The following is a 20,988-nucleotide window of genomic DNA, read 5'->3' as shown; positions in this document are numbered from 1 at the left end:
AATTCAAATATAATTTCTCCGGTCTGAAATTCTTCAGGGTTATTAAAACGAAGACAAAACAATATAGTGTATAACTGGCTTCTGGGAAACAGCTGGTTTAAGAACATGAAGCAACGTATTTTTCCATCCTGGTTAGATTCGTTGCTTGCTATATCTTTTTATCTTTTTGGAAACCACATTTTGGAAAGCTTAAATGATGCCATAATCTATTTATATCAGTAGAACACGATTCCAGAATCTGAATTTCCACGTAAAGATCCACTAGAACATGGTCTAATTTGATAATCCTGGTTTAGCCCCTTACAGACCTCTTAGGAATGGGGTGAGGTCAACAGTAGACAGTCTAAGGTTAAAGTTTTGGGGGTTTGGGGAAGAAACTACAGAATCAGGTAGTGCATTCCAGGCATTGACAACTCTGTTACTGAAGTCATATTTTCTGCAATTGAGTTTGGAGCAGTTTACCTTGAGTTTGTATCTATTGTGTGCTCGTGTATTGTTGTGGTTGAAGTATTCATTGACAGATAGATTGTGGCAGATAATTTTATGTACTATGCTTAGGTCAGAGTGAAGTCGGCATAGTTCTAAGTTGTCTAAGCCCAAAATTTGGAGTCTGGTGGCATCAGGTATTTTATTGCGGTTAGAGGAATGGAAGACTCTTCTCGTGAAATATCTCTGGACTCGCTCGATTGTATTAATGTCCGATATGCAGTGTGGGTTCCAGACAGATGAGCTGTATTCAAGAATTGGTCTAGCAAATGTTTTGTATGCTCTAGTTAGTGGTACAATATTATCAGAGAAGAAGCTACGCAAGATTAGGTTTACAACTTTTAATGCTTTTTTGGCAATGCTGTTACAGTGGGCTCTGGCACTTAGATCTTTAGAGATGAGTACTCCAAGGTCCTTGACAGAGTGAGAGTCTTCTACGAGGTCGTAGTTGCCCAGCTTGTATTTGATGTTCTGATTTTTTTGCCAATGTGTAAGACAGAGCATTTCTTGGTTGAGATCTGGAGTTGCCAATTGTTTGACCATTCTGATACATAGCCGAGGTCTTTTTGTAGAGTAGCAGCATTGTCGATGGTGTTGAATAGTTTTACATCATCTGCAAAGAGAACGCAGTTGCTTATAATATGATTACAAAGGTCATTTATGTAAAGTATAAAGATGGTGGGTCCTAAAACGCTGCCTTGGGGGACACTTAACAACCAAAAAGTCGTAAAACGGGGCAAAACTCACTGACAACAAATGTTTTACTTGCCAACAGAAATTTTGGGCTCAATTGCAGTCGTACGTTGAGGACTACCTGTAGTTTTTTTAAAAAGGCGCACTGACAGCTTTATTTTGTATTCCCCTGTGTAATGATATTCCCTACTCCTTCGTCGACGTTCAGGAAAAGGAACCTGAAGGATTCCAAGGATGAACGGAGCAAAAAAGAGAAGGATGGAAAAAGATTTTTCTGTTTGTTTATATGAAAATGCTCAGGAGTTTCTGCTAATTTCCCACATGACTCTCGGGCTCTGTGTGTGTGTGTGTGTGTGTGTGTGTGTGTGTGTGTGTGTGTGTGTACTGAGTGAGCTTGCCTGATGTGTTAGTGCCATTTGTGGAGAGCAGCAAAGACTGAACACACTGCCAAGAAGACCGGGTAAGTCGTGGCTAGGAAGATCTCCTATTTTTGCAAGACGCTAAACCAGGATTATCAAATTAGACCCTGTTCTAGTGGATTTTTACGTGGAAATTCAGATTCTGGGAATCGTGTTCTACTGATATAAATAGATTATGGCATCGTTTAAGCCTTCCAAAATCAGGTCTCCAGAAAGGTAAAAAGATGTAGCTAGCAACGAATCTAACCAGGATGGAAAAAATATATTCGTTTGCTTCATGTTCTTAAATCTGCTGCTTCCCAGAAGTCAGTGATACACTATATTGTTTTGTCTTTGTTTTAATAACCCTGAAGAATTTCAGACCGGAGAAATTATATTTGAATTTAGGATTGGTAGGGTGACCCATCTGAATGGGAATGTCATTCAACTCAGATAATGGACAGCTTTCCCCGTCTGTCAGGTTGTGCTGCGTTTTTGGTGAGCACGACAATCTCTGGTTACACGAAATCTTTGCTAATTCTATACTTGTCAAATGCAAGCTATCAGGAACGATTTATCTTTCTCAACCGTCATGGTTACTAAGGTATAAACTTACGGATGTGTTTTAAAACAAAATTTGGAGAACATTCTGATTTTTCTTCTGGGCATATTCAAATCTAGTGCAGGATATATTATTTTGTTCTGAAATACGCCGAAAACGAAAACCTTTATTTTGAGTATTGTGGCTGCTGGGTTAATTTGCTCTTACAATGGTGACGAAGGGGAGTTTTCTCATTTATGTGTCAGATAAAAGGAAGTTTTTTTTAAAAAAATTATTACGTTCTGTTTGGATCTGCCTTCCCTTTAGCAATTTATAATCCTAACCTTAGCAATTGTTTTCAGATAATCACCCCGTTCCGGAGGTTGATATTGTGTGCGGAGAATAGAAAAGAGATGGAAGACTGGATTAGTTCGCTCAAGTCCGTCCAGTCCCGAGAACATTACGAGGTAAGCTTGAGACAATTTAAAAAAAAAAAAATCAGGATTGTCTCTTTATCAAGCTGCAGAAAATAGGAAAAGAAAAATGTCTGTGTTGTTAATAAATCCACAAAGAACAAGCTGAGCATCGATTGGAGGTTTATATTTAGCCTGTTCTGTTTTTTGCTTCAAAAGAATGAATGTTTTGGGTTTTTTTTGTTGTTTGTTGGTTGCTTTGCTTGAAAGGCGAACTTCTCCAAAATGTGGCGATTGGAAGTCCTGGTATGTCTTGTATTTAGAAATCTGTCTTTTAATTTCTTTATCAGGCGGCCCAATTTAACGTGGAGCATTTCTCAGGGATGCACAACTGGTATGCTTGTTCCCACGCGAGGCCAACTTTCTGCAACGTTTGCCGTGAGAGCCTCTCCGGAGTCACTTCCCACGGTTTGTCTTGCGAAGGTAAATCCGTCCCCTCTGAATCATCATTTAGCACGAAAATGCAAAAATACGGCTCCCTTATTTAAAGAGAGGGGTGGTTTTTGCTAGTGGGTGTCAGTGAATGTCTTTCTTTTTATATCCTGAACAATTTAAAGCGCTCCATGGCATAGGACCTGGGTATTTGCGGGACCGCCTTCTGCCGCTGACAGCCTCCCACTGACCGGTACGCTCCCACAGAGAGGGACTCCTCAGGGTGCCGTCAGTCAGGCAATGTCGGCTGGCGACCCCCAGGGGGAGGGCCTTCTCTGTGGCAGCTCCTGCCCTCTGGAACAATTTGCCCCCGGAGATACGAAGGATATCGGATCTCCGGGTCTTTCGCCGTGCCCTGAAAACTTTTCTTTTCCATCAAGCAGGGCTGGCGTGGAAACCCCCCCCCCATTTTAGTCTTTTTTAGTTTTTTAGCTTTTAAATTGTCATTGGGTTTTAATTCGAATTGTTTTACATTTGGGCCAAAATTATGTAGTTCTTTTAATAATTTTAATTTTTGTATTGGTATGTGTTTTAGTTCTGGCTGTGCACCGCCCTGAGTCCACTAGGAGAAGGGCGGTATACAAATTGAATAAAATAAATAAATAAATAAATTTAGCCGTGTTTTCATTAACCGGTTAACAAATCTGCATTTCCAAGAAGCATTTGCTGATTTGCTTCTAGGCTAAGTGTTAACAGAAGTTCCTTGACTTACGACTGGAATTTTGGTTGCAAGTCGCTGTAGTCATAAAGTCGAGGCATCTGGTGACTGGTTTAGACTTTTCAGCTCATCAGAGGAATGGTGGCCTTGCAGCTTTGAAGCAACCCACTATTGCAATCGCTCTGATTTGTTCAGCTTTTTTTGGCTAATAACAAAATTCACGCAACATGTTCAAATTTGATTTGGGAGAGGCCCTTGCAATTTGTTTTATGGAGCAGGAGAAGGAAGGGAACCTGCACTAGCTGGGGTCAGGACATTGATTAAATGTAGGTTATTATGCCTATCGGTTGATTGAACGAAGAGGGAGGGTGGAGTTTGTTCTCTGAGCTTGTAGGTTGGTTTCCAAACATTTTGTTAAAAGGCTAGGTAACATCTTCAGTGGAGTTTAGGGGATGTCCGTGTCCGTGTTCTTCTGTTTATAAGGGCTTGGTGTGGTCAGTAGGTCTTGTGATGAGGAAGTCACATCAGGTGAGGGTTTTGTGATGGGTCTTGAGATGGGTCAAGTGTGGGTCACATCAGGTGAGGATCTTATGATCTTATGAGATGGGTCAGGTGTTGGTCATATCAGGTGAGGGTTGTGATGGGACTTGTGATGGTGAAGTCACATCAGGTGAGGGTCTTATGATGAGGAGGTCACATCAGGTGAAGGTTGTGATGAGGATCTTGTGATGGGGAAGCCATGTCAGGTGAGGATCTTGTGATGGGTCAGATGTGGGTCACATCAGGTGAGGGTCTTATGATGGGGAGATTGCATCAGGGTTTTGTGATGGGTCTTGAGATGGGCAGGTGAGAGTTGTGATGGGACTTGTGATGGGGAAGTCATGTCAGGTGAGGGCAGTGATGGGTTTCAATTTTTTTTACTATCGGTTCTGTGGGTGTGGCTTGGTGGGCGTGGTAGGGGAAGGATACTATAAAATCGCCATTCCCTCCCCACTGCAGGGGAAGGTTATTGCAAAATTTTTTTTTTTTTTAATTTGATTTATATGCCGCCCTTCTCCAGAGACTCAGGGCAGCTTACAATGTGTTAAGCAATAGCCTTCATTCTTTTGTATATTTTTATACAAAGTCAGCTTATTGCCCCCACAAACTGGGTCCTCATTTCACCTACCTTAGAAAGGATGGAAGGCTGAGTCAATCTTGAGCCTTGGAGAGATTCGAACCAGCAGAAATTGCAGAAATTGCAGAAATTGCAGGCAGCTGTGTTAATAACAGGGTGCATTAACCACTGTACCATCAAGGTACATTTCCACTGTACCATCAAGGTACATTTCCTCCCGATCAGCTGGGACTTGGGAGGCAGAGAATAGATGGGGGCGGGGCCAGTCAGAAGTGGTATTTACCAGTTCTCCAAATTACTCAAAATTTCCATTTACTGATTCTCCAGAACTGGTCAGAACCTGCTGAAACCCACCTCTGAGTGAGGGTCTTGTGATGGGTCTTGAGGTGTGAGACATGTCAAGTGAAGATCTTGTGATGGGTCTTGTGATGGTCATGTCCAGTGAGGGTCTTGGGTGGGTCTTGAGATGAATCAGGTGTGAGTCACATCAGGTGAGGGTCTTGTGATGGGGAGGTCATGTCAGGTGAGGGTCATTGGGAGGTGAAGTCCTGGTTGGGGCAGTTTGATTGGGTTGGCTGAAGGTCGGTGCCATCTCTGTTTGGCTATCTGGATTCTGAGGGACGTGTGCTATATGGATAGTCTCGCTTACCAACTACTTCATTTAGCAACTGGTTGAAGTTACAATGGTGTAAAAAAAAACAATCACTCAGCTTTGCAGCCAATATTTGCATTTGTCACCATTGTGACATCCCAATGTCACCAAATCACCACTCAGCTTTGCAACCAATGCGCCTTTACAACAGTCATAAGTCCTGGGATTGTCATTTACACACTTTCACAATTGGCGTGGGACGAGCAGAGTTCGTGGAGACAGCGGAAGCAACACTGCGAATCACGTTCATTCGATGTTTTGTTTAACTAGCAAATAGGAAGTGAGGTCATTCGTCCGTTGCAGTCTGGTGGGATTTTCTTCTTAGCAATCCTGGTGCTCAGCGCTGGAGTTGCTGGGTCTCAATTGTGAGAGTTAAACAACCTGGAACACGGGCCGGTGTGTTGTCTATGTTCCTTGACGTGCAAGAATTAACATTGATCTTGTGTGCAGTGTTGCTGTGAAGAAATGTCATTGTGCTTCCGTTGACTGGGCATCGAATGACCTCACGTCCTGTTTGCTAATGAAACAAAACATTGTGTGACTTGTGATGGTCTCCATGGTCTCCATGAACTCCGCTTGTCCCAAGCCAATTTGGGACTATCTGCAGCTTGCTCCAGTTCAGTGGTCTGGAAGACAGTTTTCATGTCCCTCTGGTCCTTCTCTTTGATACGGTCGACATACCTCGTTCCCTCAACCGTTCGTCATACAATTTAGCCTCCCGTCCTCTAATGATCTTTGTTGCTCTTCTCTGCACTCTTTCTAGAATCTCAGCATCTTTTCTCTATCGTGGTGACCAGAACTGTACACAACATTTCAAAGGTGGCTTCACTAGTGTGATATAAAGTGGCATTATCACTTCCGATGATCGTCCCAAAGGTGCTTTTTTCAAGAGGCAAACTGGACTTCCTGGTTTTACTTTGAAGATGTTTCACTTCTCATCCAAGGAGCTTCTTCAGCTCTGAACTCTGAATGAGCTGAAGAAGCTCCTTGGATGAGAAGCGACATGTCTTCAAGGAAAAACAAAGAAAGTCCACTTGCCTCTTGAAAAAAGCACCTTTGGGACAACCATGACCTGGGTGGCTGAGAATCTCCATAGACACTTCTGGTGGTCTTGATGCATATGAAGTTGTGCGCGCATGCAGCTGAGGAATAATCAATGCATGGATTCTGTTAAGGATGTTGTTGTGTTAACCAACCAGCAGAGTGTAGAGCACAGGGAAACAATGCTGAGAGCGATGAATAAAATACATACAAACTGGTTTATCAAAGTTTTTTCTTTGTAGTAAAAAACAATCTCATAGTCTTTAAACAATCCAAGTCTTTCCCAGTCAAATCAGTCCAGTGATACAAAAGTCTTCTTACCATACAAAACAGCAGTAGATAATAAACAGCAGCACATTCACACTGGTAACAGATCACGATGGTAGCATATCCATCCACGATGATAGCATATCCACACACGATGGTAGCATATCATCAATGACTACATTTCAGCTCCCTTCTTAAATACAGTTACAACAGAGCTTATCCAATCAGGATACAATGACTCAGCATTACAATGACCTAGCAGTACTTTATTAAAGTCATAGAATACATATTCATGTTAAAGTCATAGAACACCTGGGAGGAGTTTGATGCTGTGACTCCGGATGATGTGGACAGGATTCTGGGGAGACTTAGTGCGGCCACATGTTTACTGGACCCGTGTCCCTCCTGGTTGGTACTGGCCTCCCGGGAGGTTACACGAGGCTGGCTCCAGGGTGTTATCAACGCTTCGTTGAGTGAGGGTCACTTCCCCGCCGCTTTGAAAGAAGCGGTGGTGAGGCCTCTCCTCAAGAAGCCGTCCCTGGATCCGGCAATATTGGCCAACTATCGTCCTGTCTCCAACCTTCGCTTCTTGGCGAAGGTTGTTGAGAGTGTGGTCGCGCGACAGTTTCCACAATTCTTGGAGGAAACATCCTATCTAGATCCGTTCCAGTCGGGTTTCAGGCCTGGACACAGCACGGAAACGGCATTGGTCGCGTTGGTTGATGATCTCTGGAGGGCTCGGGACAGGGGTTGTTCCTCTGTTCTGGTCCTGTTAGACCTCTCAGCGGCTTTTGATACCATCGACCATGGTATCATGCTGCACCGGCTGGAAGAGTTGGGGATGGGGGGCACCGTATTACGGTGGTTCTCCTCCTTTCTCTCCGACCGGTCGCAGTTCGTGTTGGCAGGTAGGCAGAGGTCGACCTCAAGGCCTCTTATATGTGGAGTGCCTCAGGGGTCGGTCCTCTCGCCCCTCCTGTTCAACATTTATGTGAAGCCGCTGGGCGAGATCATCCGTGGCTTTGGGGTGAGATACCACCAGTACGCTGATGACACCCAGCTGTACATCTCCACCCCAGGCCACCCCAACGATGCCCTTGAAGTGATGTCCCAGTGCCTGGAGGCTGTGCGGATCTGGATGGGGAGGAACAGGCTCAGGCTCAACCCTTCCAAGACTGAGTGGCTGTGGCTCCCGGCATCCCGATATAGTCAGTTGACTCCATCACTGACTATTGGGGGCGAGTCGTTGGCCCCCACAGAGAGGGCTCGCAATCTGGGAGTCCTCCTGGATAGGCAGCTGTCCTTGGAGGAACATCTGACAGCTGTAACCAGGGGGACCTTTTGTCAGGTTCGCCTGATCCGCCAGTTGCGGCCCTTTCTTGATCGGGATTCCCTGTGCACAGTCACTCATGCCCTCGTCACCTCTCGCCTTGACTACTGCAACGCTCTCTACATGGGGCTCCCCTTGAGGAGCACCCGGAGGCTCCAACTGGTCCAGAATGCAGCAGCGCGGGTAGTGACGGGAGCAGCCTGGCGCTCCCATGTAACACCGCTCCTGCGCGAGCTGCACTGGCTCCCAGTGGTCTTCCGGGTGCGCTTCAAGGTGTTGGTTATCACCTTTAAAGCGCTCCATGGCATAGGGCCTAGCTATCTTCGAGACCGCCTGCTGCCACCGACAATCTCCCATCGACCCGTGCGCTCCCACAGAGAGGGCCTCCTCGGGGTGCCATCAGCCAAACAGTGCAGGCTGGTGACCCCCAGGGGGAGGGCCTTCTCTGTGGGGGCACCTACCCTCTGGAATCAATTGCCTCCAGAGATAAGGAGAATCCAAGACCTCGGTGCCTTCCGCCGTGCCCTTAAAACCTTCCTTTTCCAGCAAGCCGGGCTGGCCTAATTTTTTTAAGTGTTTTTAAGTGTTTTGTTTATTGTTTTTAATTAATGGGGCCAAATTTATATATGTATATTTTAACTGTATTTTAATATTTGTACTTGATGTTTTTACTTGGCTGTTCACCGCCCTGAGTCCTCAGGGAGAAGGGCGGTATACAAATTCAAAATAAAATAAAATAAAATAAAATAAACACATATACTGTCCATATATTGCCTGGACAACCTGTTAGGCTTACACCATATCCTAACAGATTCATTAGAATAGAGTTGGGAGGGACCTTGGAGGTCTTCTAGTCAAACCCTCTGCTCAAGCAGGAGACCCTGTACCATTTGAGACAAGTGGCTCTCCAGTTTCTTCTTAAAAGCCTCCAGTGATGGAGCACCCATAACTTTTGAAGGAAAGCTATTCCATCCGTTGATTGCTCTCACCGTTAGAAATTATCTCCTTAGCTCTAGCTTGCTTCTCTTCTTGGTAAGTTTCCATCCATTGCTTCTTGTCCCACTTTCAGGTCTTTTGGAAAATATGTTGACCCCCTATTCTTTGTGGCAGCCCCTCAAACATTGGAACATGGCTGTCATATCACCCCTAGACCACAGAGTTTGCGCACTAATAGCAACAAGACTTTGACTCATGATGTTGGATTCTTAAAACTTAAAATATAGAATAATAGAGGTGGAAGGGACCTTGGAGGTCTTCTAGTCCAGCCCCCTGCTCAAGGAGACCCTATACTATTCCAGACAAGTGGCTGTCCAGTCTCTTCTTGAAGACTTCCAATGATGGAGCACCTATAGCTTCTGAAGGCAAGCAGTTCCACTGATTAATTGTCCTCACTGTTAGGAAGTTTCTCCTTAAATGAATACCTTGATTCATTCCGTCTACAATCCTTGGATTCTATTTGCAGGGTTTTTAAACCCAGTTATCCGTATTACTGGAAGCTAAATAATATGCTTGGGCAACTATTATGCTTCCTGACAAGTTAAGCTGCACGTCCCAGGACTTGGATCTCGTCAGATTAATGTTTTTGCGTTTCTTTCTTTGGAACCAACAAAGGCATTTGGAGAAACAGCTGTTCTTGGAAAGCTACCAACTCAAAACTTCTGCGATGCTGAATCGCTCAGTGAAAGCTTGCAAGCAACATGGCTTTCATTATGATAAATAATAATTATCCAGGACTTGGCTAAGGTTTGAAGTGGTTTACAGCCCTTGTTTATATAAGAGTGCAGATGCTATGCATCTTGGCTTCATAAGGTGTCTTATGAAGAGACTGTCTAGCAGCCTCTCTTTTGTGTGTATGTTTGTGTGTGTGATTTTGCAATACATGGCATTGATACAAGCAAAAGTAAGGCTTTCTCCTGTCCAGTTGTGTCCAATTCTATGGTACATTGCTCACCTCCGTTTCATGGCTGAGGAAGCCAGCATTGTCCACAAACATTTTCTATGGTCATGTGTCCAGCATGATTATATGTTAAGAAGCACAGAACACAGTTACCTTCCCACCGAAGTGGTACCTATTTATCTACTCGCATTTTCATGCTTTTGAACTGCTAGGCGGGCAGGAGCTGGAGCAAGGAACGGGAGCTCACCCCGTTGTGTGGTGCTGAGGTCTCGAACCCGGGCTGTGAGCGGGAAAGCTGACAAGCTCAGCGTTTATAACTGCTGAGCCATCGCGTCCCCGTGCAATGACAGATAGCTTGACCCTTTTTGAGAACTCGGCCATAACTTTCCACTTAAGGACTAATGCTGGAGTAGCTGTCCACGGAAAGATGTCACCGCGATACGAAGTAGACGCCAAAGCCCTAGAAAGAATGCAGAGAAGAGCAACAAAAATGATCAGGGATCTGGAAGCTAAACTGTATGATGAATGCCTGAGGTAGCTATGGATGGACTTCAACTTATGACTATAATTGAGACTGGAATTATGACTCTAAGTCATTGCAGTTGTAAGTTGAAGCATTGTGTGACCGAACCTGATTTTTTGCGCTGATCATTTACTCGAATGCCATGGTTGTTAAGCAAATCCGTTTTCCCCAATAGTTGTATTTTTGCCAGAAACTGGAAGTCAATGACAGAAACTGGTATAAAAAAAATCGCAAACTGTGGCCATAAGACCTCAGAATGGTGCAAACGGTCGTAAGAGTCCGTATGTATCTGGGTGTATGTGTATTTAGGAGAAAGAGAGGCAGAGAAAGAGAGGAGGTGGAGTCAAGAGAGAAATCAGCCTGGAGCTATTCTGTTGTCTCAAGCCCTCTAAGTCCATCCCTTCTTCAGTTCAATTGACACTTATCACCAATTTAGATTGACTGTTAATTGACTAGATTCTTGCATGTATGTAGACACGAGCAATAAATCAGCTTAAATGGAACTTAACATGTGGTCTTGATTCCCCTGACATTGTGTGTGTTTGTGCAACCATCTTAACTACGAAAACGGGTTGTAAGTAGCTCTGGGAAGGTCCACTGTAACTTTGAACCGTTGTTAAGCGACCAATTGTAAGTTGAGAACTATCTGTAATTTGGCCAAGTTTGAACTTTCTCCATAAATGGGCGTTAGGTGAAGATAGATTTTGTGACCATGAAGGAATTATGTTCTCAGGAACCTACGTATATTTTTAAAATACATATTTATTCCTTTCTCCTAGTATGCAAGTTCAAAGCTCACAAAAGATGTGCGGTTCGGGCAATAAATAATTGCAAATGGACAACGTTGACTTCAATTGGAAGAGATATCATTGAGGATGAAGATGGTGTAAGTCTTTGCCACACGCAGTAAATCCGATTCTTCAGGTTTTTGTTGAAAACAATAGCCCGTAATAACCATTAAGTAGGGTGAATTGTAGCTAGCTGTGGGTCCTGTCTAACAAACATGTTTTTAGCACATGATGTCCTGTTGAATTAAGTATGTAACTCTACCACCAAGAAGACCTTGGACTATTTTCAAGTAGGCCCCGGGGAGCTGCAGATTTGTTTCTAGCAGGATGGGAGGTGTCTACAATAACTTCATTCCCAGCTGCAGAGAATGGCCAGATTTTAGAACCGATACGCCACTTGGTCTTGCAGTTGTGAAGCAAGAACAATAGTGGCCAAGGATTGAGAATGAGCAGCTGAACGATGCCACCAGTGAAATGCTGAGGGTATCTGTTCAGCTTCTGAAGAAATACAGTAGCTCTTCTTCCAGCCATCTTTGAAGTGTGGTGGAAATCCTTGGGGTCATCCTCATCTTCAACCTCATTCTCAACCGCAACCTCAACTTCATCTCATCCTCATCTACATTCCTCATCTTCAACCTGTCTCAACTTCATCCTCCCCCTCACTCTCAATCTCACCCTTACCCTCAACATCAACCTTAACATCATTTTCATCCTCACCCTCAACTTGAACCTCATCCTCATCCTTACTCTCACCCTCACCCTCTCCCTCAACCTCAATATCATTTTCATCCTCACCGTCAATCTCAGTTACAACCTCAATCTTAGTCTCCTCAACCTCAACTTGAACCTTATCCTCATCCTCACTCTCAACCTCAACCTCATTTTCATTCTCACCCTCAATCTCATCCTCATCCGCAACCTCATTCTCAACCTCAACCTCATCTTCATTGTCACCCTCAACCTCACCTTCAATCTCAACTCAATCTAGGTCTTAACCTTGTCCTCATCCTCACCCTCGCCTTCAACCTCAACTTCAACCTAGGTCAGTGATGGCTAACCTTTTCTTGACCGAGTGCCCAATGCGTGTGTGCGTGCCCCCAAGCCCCCCAAATTCAATGCGTGCATGCCCCCTGCATATGTGCCCCGCCCCCCGCATTCCCCCGTCCCCTGTGCATGCGCGGCAGAGACCCAAAGACCAGATGGTTGGTGGGAGGACCACGTGCATGCGTGGCAGAGCTGAACTGGGGTGACAGCTCACATGCCATCAGGGAGGGCACTGTGTGCCACCTCTGGCACGCGTGCCATAGGTTCACCATCACGGACATAAGTTTTAACCTTGTTGTCATCCTCACCTTCAACCTCAACTCAACCTAAGTCTTAACCTTGTCCTCATTCTCATCCTGATCAATTTGTACCCCAAATCTTTTTTGTACAACTCAAGGGTGAGTGCATGATATTCCTTCCTCCTCTTTTCCCCCAGTCAGATTGGTTGAGCTGAGAGACCGTGATTGAATTCAAGTTACCCAGCCAGCTTTCCTGTCTAAGGGTGGACTAGAACTCACGATCCCCTGGTTTTTAACCCATTGCACCAATAGGGCTCCCTTTACTCTTTGGAACATGAGGATGGCCCCCAACGAAGGAAACACACGGGGAATAAGGTCCCTTGTGAATGGACCTCTTCGGGTCAGAGTTGAGTAGCCTGAAGACAGACCAACCGATCCCACCTCTAGCGTTGATGAGATTGAAATCAAAAGGGATGGACGTTGAACTTCCTTCTTTCTCCTCCCCGTTGACCTCCCAATAAACCTCCCCTCTAGGTAGCCATGCCTCATCAGTGGTTAGAAGGCAACCTTCCGGTCAGTGCCAAATGTGCGGTGTGCGACAAAACCTGTGGCAGCGTTCTCCGCCTGCAAGATTGGAAGTGCCTGTGGTGTAAGACAATGGTAAGTCTGGACAGTGGGTGAGATCGCCCCTTTTGTGAAGATGTTCTCCTCGTTTGGGACAAGAAGCTGACCAAACAGCATGGACCTCTACAGGGCAGTGGTGGTGATTAAAGAGTTGCGATGAAGGTTGTGGGTGTGGGTGTCAAAGCGCACACACACAACAGGAGTAGGACTTGTTTGTGACTATGGTGTCCTTGGGGCTTGTGGTTTTCTCGCAGACGTTTCATTACCCAGCTTGGTAACATCATCAGTGTTGGGGACTATCATCATAACTGCTTTCACCCTCCAGTTCATTATGGAATTTCCACTCACTGTCTACACAGAGTGTCGATTCGTCTAAATCTCTCCACTTCCTAAAAATCCATTACATGATCCGTTGTAACGCTGTTGGCGTTAATGGCGCAGAGGGGGGAGCTTAACTGAAATATGCATGTTGCCAGATCTCATTGAGGGTTCATTTGTGGTTGTTAGGAACCTACCACTGGCTGCTTAAGTTATCGCAACTTAAAAGGCATAGGTAGTCCTCGTCTTACAACAACAATTGAGCCCAACATTTCCGTGGCTAAGCAGGACCCTGGTTAAATGAATTTTAACCAGGGTCCTTGTTTTAAATGCTCATTTTAAATTCATTTTAAATGAATTTTAAATGCTCATTTTACGACCTTTCTCGCCACCGTTGTTAAGCGATCCCCTTTTACTGCAACTGTCATAAGTCCATGCCAGTTGCCAAGCCTCTGAAATTTGATCATGTGGCCATGGGGATGCTGCAACGGTCGTAAGTGTGAGAAACGGTCATAAGTCACTTTTTCACGCCACTAAACGAGTGGCTGTAAATTCAGATTAGATTTATTTATTTATGAGGACCAGATTTATCAGTCAATGGCCGATCCATTGACTCTTATGGTTCATCTCTCATCTGTTTTCCTGCATTTTTGAAGGACTGTTTATTAAATGCTTTTAATAAAAAAAATAGCAAAAAAAAAAACCTCTGGATGAACCTTTAGATGTTATAATAAACTGTTTATTTAGAACCTGGATGGAAGCTACCAGCCAGAGTTGTTGCTTCCAAGCCTTAAGTTTCTCTGCCATTCCTCACCGTTAACCCAATTACTTTAATCTCATTTAATTTAATTTGATTCCATATTGGCTTGATTTATAATTTTTAAGCATGTTTTTCTCCCCGGATCAAACCAAACAGCTTACCTAATTAAAAGCAATCAGACATTGAAGCCTAAACAAACGGGATCTGCAACCTGAAATTTGTTTAACTGGACTTCTGTTTTCTACTCCTTATCCTTTTATTACTTTTGGAACATCAAAAATAGACAAGATAAGTCGCTGTCTCCTCTACGCCTTTATTGAATTATGGGCAACTCGTGCTTTTCTAATTGCTAATGGATTTTTTTTTTTAAGATTTAAGTTTTGATGGGTACTTTAAAATTGGCTTTACGTATATTGTCTTTTATACTTCTACGATAAGTCAAAATATATAAACTGAGCAAGATTTCTTTTTGAAGTTACTGCTTGAAGAACTTGCGTTTATGATTCCACACATTCTCTTTAAACCATCTTATTCGTATTATCTCTTTTCCTTCTCATAATATAAGTATTCTTTCAATTGCAATGGAACTTCTCTTTTTTTTCCTAACGATTATTTTGTTTTGTCCCACCTTTTAAATTCCTGCAAACCCACCAAGCTTGTGATTTATTTTGCTCCATAAAATTTGAACAGATATATCTGATCTGAACTGGGTAAAAACAACTTCAGATAAAAAAAATCATTTCCCACCCACTGTGATGAGATTCCAGAGATCTACTGAAGATCTCAGATGGATCTTTCTAAATACAGATAGTTCTCAACTTACAACAGTTCGTTTAGTTAACAATGGCATTGAAAAAGATGACTTATGACCGTTTTTCACACTTACAACCATTGCAACATCCCCAGGATCACTTGATCAGAATTCAGACGTTTGTCAACTGACTCATATTTATGACGGTGACAGTGACGAGCAAAGCGAATGGGGAAGTCGGGTTCGCTTAACAACCGTGTGACTTAACTTCACAATTGCACTGATTCACGTAACAACTGTGGCAAGAAAGGTCGTAAAATGGAGCAAAACTCACTTAACAAATGTCTTGCTTAGCCACATAAATTCTGGGCTCCGTTGCGGTCGTAAATCGAGGATTACCTGTACATTGTGAGAAGATATGACTTTGGCCTTGCTTAGGGGAGACCGCGGTGGCTCAAGGGATGCGGTGACTCAGTGGCTAAAACACTGAGCTTTTTGATTGAAAGGTCGGCAGTTCAGAGGTTCGAATCCCTAGTGCCGCGTCACGGGATGAGCTCCTGTTCCTTGTCCCAGCTTCTGCCAACCTAGCAGTTCGAAAGCAGGTAAAAAATGCAAGTAGAATGCAAGTTGTTGGTAGCGCAATATGGGAAGAAGGACTCTTTGCCTACTATTGAAGAGTGGATACTGAAAGTAACGAACCTAGCAGAAATGGCGAAAATCTCAGCGTACTTGAAGGACTATACACAAAAAAGATATCTATCAGAATGGAGAAGATGGATTGACTATATTCAAAATAAGTATCAGACAAGAAAATATCATATAGCTTATGATTGAATGTTAAGTATTAGAAATATTTAATTATCTATAGTGGAGTTAAGGTTTCAGGGGGGGAATTAGTAGTCTGAGGATAAGTAGCTTAATCTAGTTTATGATTGCTAAATGAAATACCTTGTATTTTGCTCTGGGAAGTCTGGGGGGGAGGGTGGGATGAGGGGAGGGAAAGGGCGGGGGGGAATGTGGGGGGGAAGAAATTTTTTGTTTTTTGTAAAACTTTTCAATAAAAAAAAATGCAAGTAGAAAAATAGGGACCCCCTTTGGTGGGAAGATAACAGTGCTCCGTGCACCTTTGGCGTTGAGTCATGCTGGCCACATGACCATGGAGAGGTCTTCGGACAGCACTGGCTCTTCGGCTTTGAAACGGAGATGAGCAGCGCCCCCTAGAGTCGGGAACGACTAGCACATTTACCTTTACCTTAGGGGAGACCAAGTATCTTGAAGAATGGCTTGCTCGGATAGATGTTCTGAAAATTTAATTTCTCCAGATTGCAATTTAGTTAATTTAATATTTTCCCCTCGCTCCTAATCTGCCGGTGCAAACAATCTCCCTTGGTTCGGATAAAAGCAAATTAGAATTGAGTACCATTAGCACAGCAGAAGTGGCACTTCAGCTAGTCACTAGAATTTCTGCCAGCATCTCCGTGGCTGGGCCGAACAGAATATATTTGTGTATTTTCTTCCACCTGCAGACCGGGTAATCCTCAACTTACAACAGTTCGTTTAATGAGCATTCAAAATCACAACGGCGCTGAAAAAAGTGAGTTAGGACCGTTTTTCACACACACAACTGTTGTAGCATCCCAGGAAACCGTGATCAAAATTTCGGCGCTTGGCAGCTGGCATGAACTTATGTTTTAGTGACTCTGGCTTCGCTGTTGATTTGCTTGTCAGAAGGTCGCAAAGGTGAGTCACATTTTTGACCGTCAAAAAGCATGCCAAGCATCCGAATGTAAGATCTTAGTGTTCTGCCCCAGCTACGGACCCCAAAGAATGCAGCACACACAAAGTCCATTCAAACCTCAATTTACTGAACAAACTGGTCTTCCAAAACAACGGCTGCCAACCAGTTGCATCAACAGCCACCAAGAACTCAAAGAACAATGACTGAAAACTCACTATGGTTGGCAGAATGCCTAGAAGCAATTTGCAGGAAGCTGACAAGATAAGCAAGACAAGACACGAAGGTATGTGAACGAAGTTGTTCCCTGCAAATTGCTTCAGTCGGCGTTCCTCCTTAAATAGGCGAAGGGAGTGGCCAATTAGCCCCAAGCCTTACTCTCGAGGAGACCTCCTCCTGAGGAGCCACTCCTGCCTTTTGGACGCTCTGCGTGCCTCTGCATCGAGAAGAGGCTCCTCCTCTTCGTCCTCTTCACTTATGGGAGCTTCTGAAGGCCCTGGCTGAGTCCCTGCCTCTGGCACCCCATCTTCTCCAGCCTCCTCATTGTCCGACTCGAGCGCCAGCTGCACAGGCTGTTGGCGCAGCACCACACCAGCCTCCTTGCTGTCGGAATCAGCTACTAATTGCACGGGCCGCTGACGGGCCACAACATTTGGGGAAGGCTGCAACGGTCCTAAGTCCCTTTTTTTCCAGTGCCATTGTAACTTCGAACAGTCACTAAACAAACTGTTGTAAGTCGAGGACTAACATCGAAGAGCCTTTCACGATGAAATGATGAACAATCATTGAATGAATTTAAGGAGGGAGCCGGAATGTCTGACCCCTTGCTCTGAATTTTGTAGCAAATAGCAAATATAAGATTCCATATCAACTGATTTTGCTTACAGATTCATATTCGCCCCAAAGCAAATATTTGAGGGGGGTGGGGAATCTTCGTTGTGTGGTCTGCTCAGCTTCACACATGGATTTTGCACCTGTCCAGAGGCTTCTTTGGGGACAGAGTTCGAATTAGGCAACTTTGGAGACAGGAAACGTGGCCGTGTTTTGTGGGCGGGTCGCAAAGAGCACCCCCCCCTGGCCCCAGAGAAGCTCCATCTGCAGCCATGGAACACCCAGATCGGCCTGGAATGAAAAAACAAATCATATTTTTATCTTAGAAAAATGTAGAAAATAGACAGCTCTTTCACTTTGGAAACAGTTGCATTTTGACATCTGCACGAAGAACCCTTTGCTCGTACAGAGATTATGAGATGACACCAACACAAGGAGAGGCCGTCTCTGGAAATATACCTAATCCTCATTTAATGACCACAATAGAGCCTGGTCACATTATCAGAATTCTGTTGCTTGCCAACTGGTTCACATTTATGACGGTTGGAATGTCCCCCGGGGGTGTTACATGATCCCCTTTTTGTGAACTTCGGACAAGCTAAAGTCAATCTGGAGTTACTTCACAACAGTGCAGCTAACTTAACAACTGTTCAGTCAGTGGCGAAAAAGGTTTTACAATGGGGCAAAATTCGCTTAACAAATGTCTCACTTAGCAATGGAAACGTTGGGCTCAATTTTGGTCACAAGTCGAGGACGCCCTGTATTCAGATTTGCATTTTCACCATAAAATCACCTCCGTTTCGTAAACGTTTTAATAATCCACGTCTCCTCCATTTTGTAAAACCATTTCCAGGTGCACACGGCGTGCCGAGACTCGTATCCGCGCAAATGTCCCCTCGGCCAGTGCAAAGTCTCAATTATTCCGCCCACAGCACTGAACAGCATAGATTCAGATGGTATGTATGTTGATATGGCAGATGTACGGTGTATGTCACATGTAGGATTTGTGCAGAGCGAATGTACACAATATGTAACATGGAGAGTGATGGCATTCAGCCGGTTCTATCTGGTTTGGGCGAAATGGTAGCGGCGGCTGTTGGAGACTCCGCCCATCCACCCATATGTCATCACATCCCATTTTTGATGCTGCACATGCGCTGAGAAGGGAAGGGAAGGGAGGGAGGAAGTTAGGAAGGATGGAAGGAAGGAGAAGGGGAGGGAAGGAAAGGGAAGGGAAGGGAGGGAGGGAGGAAGTTAGGAAGGACGGAAGGAAGGAGGAGGGGAGGGAAAGGGAAGGGGAAGGAGGGAGGGTGGGAGGGAGGAAGGAAGGAGAAGGGGAGGGAAGGGGAAGGAGGGAGGGTGGGAGGGAGGGAGGAAGGAAGGAAGGAAGGGAAGGGAAGGGAGGGAGGGAGGAAGTTAGGAAGGAAGGAAGGAAGGAAGGAGAAGGGAAGAGAGGGAGGAAGGAAGGAAGGAAGGAAAGGGAGGGAAGGAGGAAGTTAGGAAGGAAGGAAGGAGAAGGGAAGGGAGAGAGGGAGGGAGGGTGGGACAGAGGGAGGAAGGAAGGAAGGAAGGAAGGAAGGAAGGAAGGAAGGAAGGAAGGAAGTAGTGTGCACATGCACTTACATTTGCAAACCGGTAGCAAAGATAAGTGAATACCTCCCTGAACACGGATAATAGTGCGGGACAGTTTGCAAAACGCCGGAAAAGCTTCGATGGGAGATGGAGGCAATTCAAGTGGAATGCGAATGTCTTAGTACTGTGATGGCGAACTTATGCCACGCATGCCACAGGTGGCATGTGGAGCCATATTGGTGGGCACGCGAGCTCAGCTCCGGCCTGCAGGCACGTGCCAGCCAGCTGATTTTCGAGTCTTCTGGGCCCACTGGAGGTCGAGAAACAGGCTGTTTCCAGCCTGTGGAGGGCCTCCAAGGGGGTGAGGAAGGCCATTTTCGCCCTCCCCAGGCTCCTAGAAAGGCTTTGGAGCCTGGGGAGTACGAAAAATGGGCCTACCGTGCCCACCATGCTATCATGTGCCAAAAGCAGGGGGAACATGGGGGTGTCATGCGTGCATGGGCAGGGGGTATGGGGTACAAAGAATTATGGATATGGACATGCACGCAACCCCCCCACGCTCCCCCCGCTTTTGGCACACGATGGCAAAAAAGTTAGCCATCACTGTCTTAGTACTTTATGGAAGAGGATTCCTTGCCGATTTCCATGTAAATGAACGTAAGAGAATTAATGACCCTTAAGATACGAACGCTCAGATTCATGCTCCTAATTAGGTTTCAATTTGTAGAGGCCTGGCAGACCGCCATAAATTCAAACACAGAGAAATGAATTTTCTATGTTCTGAAACATATTGGCCTTCATCGACAGAAAAAAAAAAGAGTTTTAATACCACTTTATTATAATGCCTTGGTAAGAGCACACTTGAAATACTGCATCTAGTTTTGTTCGCCACGATACAAAAGAGATATGGAGACTCTAGAAAGAGTGCAGAGAAGAGCAACAAAGAGGATTAAGGGCCTAGAAGCTAAAACATATGAGGAAGGGTTGTGGGAACTGGGTAGGACTAGGGGAGACATGATAGCAGCGTTCCAATATCTCAGGGGCTGCCCCAAAGAAGAGGGAGTCAAGCTATTCTCCAAAGCACCTGAAGACAAGACAAGAAGCAATGGATGGAAACTCATCAAGGAGAGAAGCAACTTAGAACTAAGGAGAAATTTCCTGACAGTTAGTACAATTAACCAGTGGAACAACTTGCCTCCAGAAGTTGTGGGTGCTTCATCACTGGAGGCTTTTAAGAAAAGACTGGACAGCCATTTCACCAGGATGCTATTTCTCCATGAGAGTGACTTTTTTTTTTTTTAATTTGATTTATATGCCGCCCTTCTCCGGAGACTCAGGGTGGCTTACAAGGCATTAAGCCATAGCCTTCATCCTTTTGTATATTTATACAAAGTCAGCTTATTGCCCCCACAAACTGGGTCCTCAATTTACCTACCTTAGAAAGGATGGAAGGCTGAGTCAACCTTGAGCCTGGCGAGATTCGAACCTGCAGTAATTGCAGGCAGCTGGTCTTAATAACAGGGTGCTTTAGACCACTGTACTACCAAGGCTCCTTTTATTCTTATACTATTTGAAAATTATATCCCCAAAATCTTAAGGGGAAAGAAAGCACAGAGTTTTATGCAGAGTGTTCCATAGAATGATTTTATTCTTTAAAAGTGAATTCTTACCTTTGTACAGAGCACAAGGGACCTTGGAGGTCTTCTAGTCCAACCCCCTGCTTAGGCAGGAAACCCTCTACCATTTCAGACAAATGGTTGTCCAATCTCTTCTTAAAAACCTCCAGTGATGGAGCGCACCCACAACTTCTGGTGGCAG

At 44.7% G+C, this 20,988-nt stretch overlaps 1 protein-coding gene across 1 annotated transcript in view; it reads left to right on the top strand.

The window, feature by feature from the left end:
* The window catches only part of DGKH (diacylglycerol kinase eta), a 109,335-nt gene that overhangs the window by 48,268 nt on the left and 40,079 nt on the right, over positions 1-20,988 (top strand). Inside the window, 5 exon segments of the mRNA XM_070942767.1 lie at positions 2,481-2,585; positions 2,882-3,014; positions 11,288-11,394; positions 13,114-13,239; positions 18,452-18,554. Of these exon segments, the coding sequence (XP_070798868.1) occupies positions 2,481-2,585; positions 2,882-3,014; positions 11,288-11,394; positions 13,114-13,239; positions 18,452-18,554 (574 nt within the window).

Source organism: Pituophis catenifer, unplaced genomic scaffold, assembly GCF_029215685.1.
Source record: "Pituophis catenifer annectens isolate HBS135680 unplaced genomic scaffold, rPitCat1.0.hap2 SCAF_4, whole genome shotgun sequence".
Lineage (NCBI taxonomy): Eukaryota > Metazoa > Chordata > Lepidosauria > Squamata > Colubridae > Pituophis > Pituophis catenifer.
The sequence above is the reverse complement of the archived record's forward strand: the minus strand, read 5'-3'. Positions and strand labels throughout refer to the sequence as shown.